General features: G+C 38.1%; 1 protein-coding gene across 2 annotated transcripts; it reads left to right on the forward strand.

Annotated features, from left to right (window-relative positions):
* The first annotated feature begins 287 nt into the window (after window positions 1-287).
* Window positions 288-4,203, forward strand: LOC148843718 (Protein kinase superfamily protein). 2 transcript variants are annotated; one of them, XM_088959047.1, is made up of 10 exons: window positions 288-536; window positions 890-1,011; window positions 1,099-1,217; window positions 1,623-1,741; window positions 1,822-2,280; window positions 2,368-2,622; window positions 2,724-2,881; window positions 2,958-3,173; window positions 3,261-3,410; window positions 3,526-4,203. In XM_088959047.1, exons 1-10 carry the CDS (start codon window positions 359-361, stop codon window positions 3,661-3,663), a joined length of 1,914 nt encoding a protein of 637 aa, XP_088815173.1. In that variant the 5' UTR covers window positions 288-358; the 3' UTR covers window positions 3,664-4,203. The 2 variants fall into 2 exon arrangements, with proteins under 2 accessions (XP_088815173.1, XP_088815174.1); XM_088959048.1 differs by having other exon boundaries at window positions 893-1,011.
* The last annotated feature ends 2,305 nt before the right edge of the window (window positions 4,204-6,508 follow it).

Consider the following 6,508-nt stretch of genomic DNA (forward strand, 5'->3'; position numbering starts at 1 on the left):
ACCAATACAAAGTAATGCTTTTGACTTGTATATATTGAACCATTGAGCCTTCTTTGTCTTCCTTAGCAAGACAAATCAAATAATGTTCACCACCTTTGCTTCCATCCCAAAGCACCAACCAAACACTAATTTAGTAGAAAAGGATAAAATACATGAGAAAGCAAACAAACAAACACACTCATACACTAATTACTTCTTCCCCTGCCACTGTAGCAGCTTTCTTATGCTTCTTAAACAAGAAAATTTGAATGAGAGCTAATGTGGCCTTCATTCCTCTTTCCCCTATCTGGACCTTAATCATTCCACTTCCCTCTACATATTCCTCAACCCAGTGTAAGAGATCCAACTGCCAACCACCATGAATTCTATTCAAGTTCAAAACATTGCTTACCAAGAGGAGACAATGGATCCTTCGGTTCCTGCAAAAATACTCATAGGTCTCCCTCTGGATGCAGATGTGAGCAAAGAACTTCTCTTGTGGGCTATCCGACTTGTTGCTCGTCCAAACGACACTGTAATTGCTTTACATGTTCTTGGTTAGTATATCTCTTGGTTTGCTTTATACTATTTGGATTGTTCGCTAGCTATATCGTGGCAGTATAATTAAAATGTTGGCTCAGTTGAATTTGGATAAGTTTTCTCAATTTTTTTTCCGTGGAAGATCACAATTGATCATTCAGAGAGATTATGTCCTAGTTCATTGATTGTACTCTCTCTCTCTCTCTCTCTCTCTCTCTCGTGTGTGTGTGTAATGGTAGTTAGAACTAGGATAACGGTTAATTAGAATCATTACATGATTGTTGGTATAGACCAGCAATGATGAAACACTTTTTTTTTTCTTTTAGTTAAAGCCATTACCCATTTCACATCTTTGATCGCTTTGTGACAGTAGTGAAGCAGGGATCAAAGAAGCTTGAACCCAGTAGAATCAATCGAACCCGACTTCGTCGTGCAAAAGCTTTCGTAATATCTGCCCTCGGAGAATTTGTTGAGACCTGTCTGTCTAAGCAAGTATGTACCCACAGTTCATGTGAATATATAACATTATCATTTCTGGAAGAGTAATCTGAGTTTAATCTCCTTGTTCTTCCGATTCAGGTCAATCTTGAAGCTAAAGTGGGGAGTAGCTCAAGTGTTGGAAAAGGTCTGATTGAGGATGCCGAAGCCATTGGAGCTGATTTTCTTCTTATTGGTGGCTCGAGAAACCGGCCACAGAGGTGAGAGACACTCTGATCTTTGGCAAGTTAAAGCTTGAAAGTGGCAAGTTAAAGCTTGAAAGAGAAAGATTAAAAGAATGGGTCGAATTTTACTATATTGAATAACTGTACATGGCTGAATATTTATACAAAAATAATAAAAAATAAATTAAAAACAATTATAAGAATAGAAGCAGAGAAATAAGGAAGGGTCTTCAGTAGGAAACTTGCTAAAAAAAGAGTTTCCTTTTTACTCTGATTGATCTCTCTTTGATAAGGGTTTTTTGTATAGTAGCTGTCCTTCTTTGACAGGAAGACTATAGGCTTCTTTGATAAAAGATCTAGGTCTCTCTTTGATAAGAATGCTAGAGCTCTCTTTGGTTTGAAGTAGCTGATGGTGATGGATTGATTTTTCTTTTGATATAGTTCACTCGAAACTACTAAATACTGCTTCGAGCACGCCCCAGAAGGTTGTTCAGTTGTCTCAATTGGGAAACGTGGGCAGCCCCACCAAGATTCGAATTCAGAGTCTATGCCATCTGGAGGTCAGTCAGTAGAACTAAGACCTCAGTGATGCTCATTTGGTATCCATTTGTACATTTTTTGAACTATCATCTTGTAACAGGTTTCCGTCAATCAAGTTTGAGAAGACAAAACAGTGATGCTCATTTGAGTAAGACTATGTCGCCGATGCAGAAGCTTTTTGGCTTAAAGAGAGGAAACTCTGTAAACAGAACCCACAATCACCAACTGAGCCATCATTCCCGGAGTGCAAGCGCCTGTGAAGAGCCTTCCCCCAGAGCTGTTCTGGATGGACCAGAAGGTGGACCTCATGACATGGAAGATGGCTTTAGTTTTGGAGACTCCAGCATCACTGAGTCCCCTCCTCTAGCACCAAATTTTCAACGTCGTTCCAAGACATGGAAGCGTCTGTTGAGAAGGAAGCTTCTCTTTCCTTTCTTCTGCATCTATGAAACACAAAGAAAGGGAGAAGAGGGATTATCTGACAAAGAAAACCAGAAACCTTCTTGGAGGTGCTTCAGTTATGAGGAAATCTCAAATGCTACAAACAACTTCCACCCGGGTAAGAATGCTTGCTGTTTCTTTGTTTCAGTGTGCTTATAGTGATATGGTAGTTCTCAGATGGGTTCTTGGTTGTTTTGAATGGCAGATAATATGGTGGGGCGAGGAGGTTTTGCAGAAGTATATAGAGGTGATCTCTGTGATGGACGTACTATAGCAGTGAAGAGACTAACCAAGGAAAACAACAATGAGAACAAGGAGAAAGAGTTTCTCATGGAATTGGGTATAATAGGCCATGTCTTCCATCCTAATACAACTTACCTGATTGGATGCTGCATTGAAAATGGGCTCCATCTGATCTTCAACTTTTCTCCAAATGGAACTTTGGCATCTGCATTGCATGGTAACATGAAAATTGAACACATAGAACCAGCTCTATCTGTTAATGTTACTAGAAGATTGGGTCACCCATTTATAGTTCTTAACCTCAATCATGGTCCTTAGGTTCTGGTGGCAAGATACTGGAGTGGCCAGTGAGATACAAGATTGCAGTTGGAGTTGCTAGAGGTCTGCATTATCTTCACAAATGCTGTAAGCACAGAATAATTCACAGAGACATAAAGGCATCCAATGTTCTTCTTGGGCCAGACTTCGAACCACAGGTGAAGAACCCAAGCAGATCCATATGAAAACTTCTTTTGAGTGGCTTCAAATTCACTCTGCTTTGATTTTCCTTAGATTTCAGACTTTGGGCTTGCGAAATGGCTTCCCACTCAATGGACCCACCATTCTGTAATTCCAATTGAGGGCACGTTTGGATACTTGGCGCCAGAGTACTTCATGCATGGAATTGTAGATGAGAAAACTGATGTTTTTGCATTTGGGGTCCTTCTCCTGGAGATCATTACTGGTCGGAGGCCGGTTGACACATCAAAGCAAAGCCTTCTCTATTGGGTAATGTGGCACCTGTGCCCTTATTAATCAAAGAAGTTATCCAAATTCAAGATGATTACTGAACTTTCAATGAGTGTTCATGTGCAGTCAAAGCCCCTTATAGAGTGTGGAAACATTTCTGAACTATCTGATCCGAATCTTGGAGGTAAATATGACATGGGCCAAATGCGTAGATTAGTACTCACCTCTTCCTACTGCGTAAGACAATCTCCTGTATGGCGTCCATCGATGAGTGAGGTACATGATTTGTCTATCTTTGTGTAATTTGGGTAAGTTACAGCTAGCTATAGGCTATAGCTATAGAAGATCGAATCTTCAAGTTATTATATGTTGTCTGTAATTTCTTCTGTAGGTATTGCGACTTCTAACAGAAGAGAACCATTCAGAGATGGCACGGAGCTGGAGAATGACAGAGAGAATAACGGTTGATGAGATGGGTAGTTTTGACATGGATGTTGATTGCTGGTCTCCATCGAGTCCATCAAATTAGGAGGATGAATTCCTTTAATCTTCATTTGGTTAAGCAGGTTTTGTTGTGGATAATTTGGTTGGGATTTAGGGGAGATTGAGAAATAATTTATTCATTATTGGTTCCCAAGTTAATTATCTATACATTCTTTCCACCTGATCAACAAGAACTGCCAAGGTTTCGAGACTATAAACAAATACAGTCCCATGATGCAAGAGAAGAATATGAACGACCAATGAATTTCTGAAATTGAATTACAAGTTAACTTAAGTTCTTCAAATGGTTTCGATTTCTGTAACTGCTTTTCTGCTTCTGTTCTTTTCCCTTGGAACTAACTGCCTTGGCCTTTGTTGAACACCATGTAGTCCAATTATGTTTAATTAATTGCTCCAACATTTGTAATTTTTATTGAACCCTTCTGGGGGTGTAGTGTTTGCTTGGAGAAAGCACCCTTATTGCTTAAGCCTGTACAGCCCTGGTAGATGTGTGGCTCCCTGAAGCTTTGCACGCATTAACTAATGCGATTTCAATGAATTGAACTTCTAAGGTGGATTGGCCCCATTTTGAAATCCTCACTTCTGATCCTTATGGAATTGAATGTTATGTTTGTAGAGCAAATTCATTAGAACTAGTACAAATGCATTGGAGTGCAAATGAAAGGATTGAAAATTATGGTTCACTTTTACTTTGGCTGCGTTTAGAAACGATGCAAATATGTGTGAATGCAAATATCTAGAGTGTAAAATGGTTCATATAAATTGTAAAGTTGGGTTAGTTTTGCATTGACAAATTTACCTTCTTACCGAGAAGACTTTTAGCTGTAATGGATGCAAACATGAACTCTAATAAAGCATATATATATTTTTTTTATCAAAAGCCCACTTGAATACAAATTTAGTTATTTTATATTGATGTACTTTTACATCGTATTATCAATGTAAATATGCATTGATCTGTCATTTGTAAATGTGAAAATGTAATGTTGCCAAACTCAGGCAAAAGTGAACCACAGTACAAATTTACCCTGAACCAGGATTTACACTCCATTTGCTTTATTTCCAAACACAGCCTTCCGGATTTACTTTCCTTGATTCAGACTTCTTCATTTCAAACAGAGTACAACCATAGAACCTGAAACAAAGGTAAACCAGAATTCTCTCAAATCATATGAACTCCCATACTTTTAATGAAATCACAGTACAAACAAACCCAGTAGTGTCCAGAAGACAGAGATACACACTCCCATACTCCATGAACTTCCAATTCCATTTCAAATCAATCCGATTGGATAGCTTAACTACTAAGATTGAATTGTGTCTATAGAAGGTTAAAAGGATACAACTCTCCCACAAGGAAACATATCATTGATGGCTAAAGGCATACAACATCATGTATATTCTCTACCGGTTGTCTTAATAAACAAGCTAGGCATCGACATAGTTGTGCTACTACCAGATCTCTAATTAAACCCAGTCAATAGTTGTTGTGAGTGAAGTAGGTTGTAAGATTACGTGCTTTGATTTATTGTACACATGCATGCAATAACACCACCACCATGAAATTGAACCCATTGGAACTGGGGAAGCCAAATTATATGTATTTCCCATTCCATGTGATTTTTTTATTTAACTTAAAAATTAAAATTTACAATCTTATCACAAATGTTTCAAATATATTTAACCATATTTTTAAAAGTTAACGTTTATACATAAATACGAATAGTTATATCTATATCTATGCTACTAACAAAAGAGCAAATAGCCCCATTTTCTGGACTTTTTATTAAACATTTTTATCCTTTTATCTAAGCAACATACAACGGACATAAAAAATGGTATATATGTCCTTTACTCTCACTCCAAAAGCTGTCCACTTATAACAGTTAAGAAACTGTTCATGAATTATAAATAGTTGTCTTGGAGATATTGTCACATACAAATGTATATATATTAAGTGGGGATTAGGGGCCCTCTAGGAAGAGTTTTCCTCATCCCGCCCTACCCACGGAGGAAAATCATCCTCATCCCCACCCCATTTAGGACAAATCTCCACCTGGATGGGATAATGCCATCTTAAGGAGAAAAGGGGTCTTTCAATTTGGTTGGATAAGGTTTCTCAACACAGCTAGACACAACTCAAGTCCAGTGACTGAGCCAAGGCTTCTTAGTCAAGCAAAGGGACATAAAAAATGTATTGGCTTGCAATTTTACTAACATCTAGCACATCCAGCATTGTAGGGTTTTCATGAATCAAAACCCTGCCAATGAAAAAGCATGAATAAGACATTTCCAAAGAAATAATTGGCTATAACTGGGCGCTTGTGAATTGTGATAAATATCACATCATTGATCATCTCTTTTATGATACCAGTTGATTGGATGTATGTTTTTTTCAACGTATCATAACCGAACCCATATATATATAACCCTGTTCAATGTTAACTTGACCCAAAAACTAAGCCCAAGTCAGGGCTTCTTGATTCTTAAATAAAACCTTGGGCTGGGCCACTGGGACAGGTTATGTATGGGCTCGTTTACCCAAATTTCATCCATCGAATGATATGAATGTCTTTTCCTCGGTATTTTTAACTCGTCATTGACCCAACTGGTAAAACCAGTGACCCAGTGATCTGGTCATAATACTGGTTCAGACCAACCTTTAACTAGTTGATTTGATCACCGACCCGTTGATCTATTGATCCAATCCGACCCTCTCAACAGATTAACGAGTTCTTGTATTATTTTTTTCTTGGGTTTTCTTTTATATTGATAATATCAGCAAATTAACAATATATTATATATCAATCAGACTACCAGGCTTTCCCAGGTGGGCATAACTGGTTGTGGTTGGATGACTCAAAAAAATT

This window comes from Nelumbo lutea, chromosome 8 (assembly GCF_056320005.1).
Source record: "Nelumbo lutea isolate HS-2025 chromosome 8, American lotus-T2T, whole genome shotgun sequence".
Lineage (NCBI taxonomy): Eukaryota > Viridiplantae > Streptophyta > Magnoliopsida > Proteales > Nelumbonaceae > Nelumbo > Nelumbo lutea.

Excerpts from the sequence above, each read along its gene's own strand:
- LOC148843718 (XM_088959047.1), top strand. The coding sequence starts at position 359 with ATGAATTCTATTCAAGTTCAAAACATTGCTTACCAAGAGGAGACAATG. Across the intron at positions 1,012-1,098 it reads AGACCTGTCTGTCTAAGCAA|GTCAATCTTGAAGCTAAAGT; the intron begins GTATGTACCCAC and ends CTTCCGATTCAG. Across the intron at positions 2,281-2,367 it reads TACAAACAACTTCCACCCGG|ATAATATGGTGGGGCGAGGA; the intron begins GTAAGAATGCTT and ends TTTGAATGGCAG.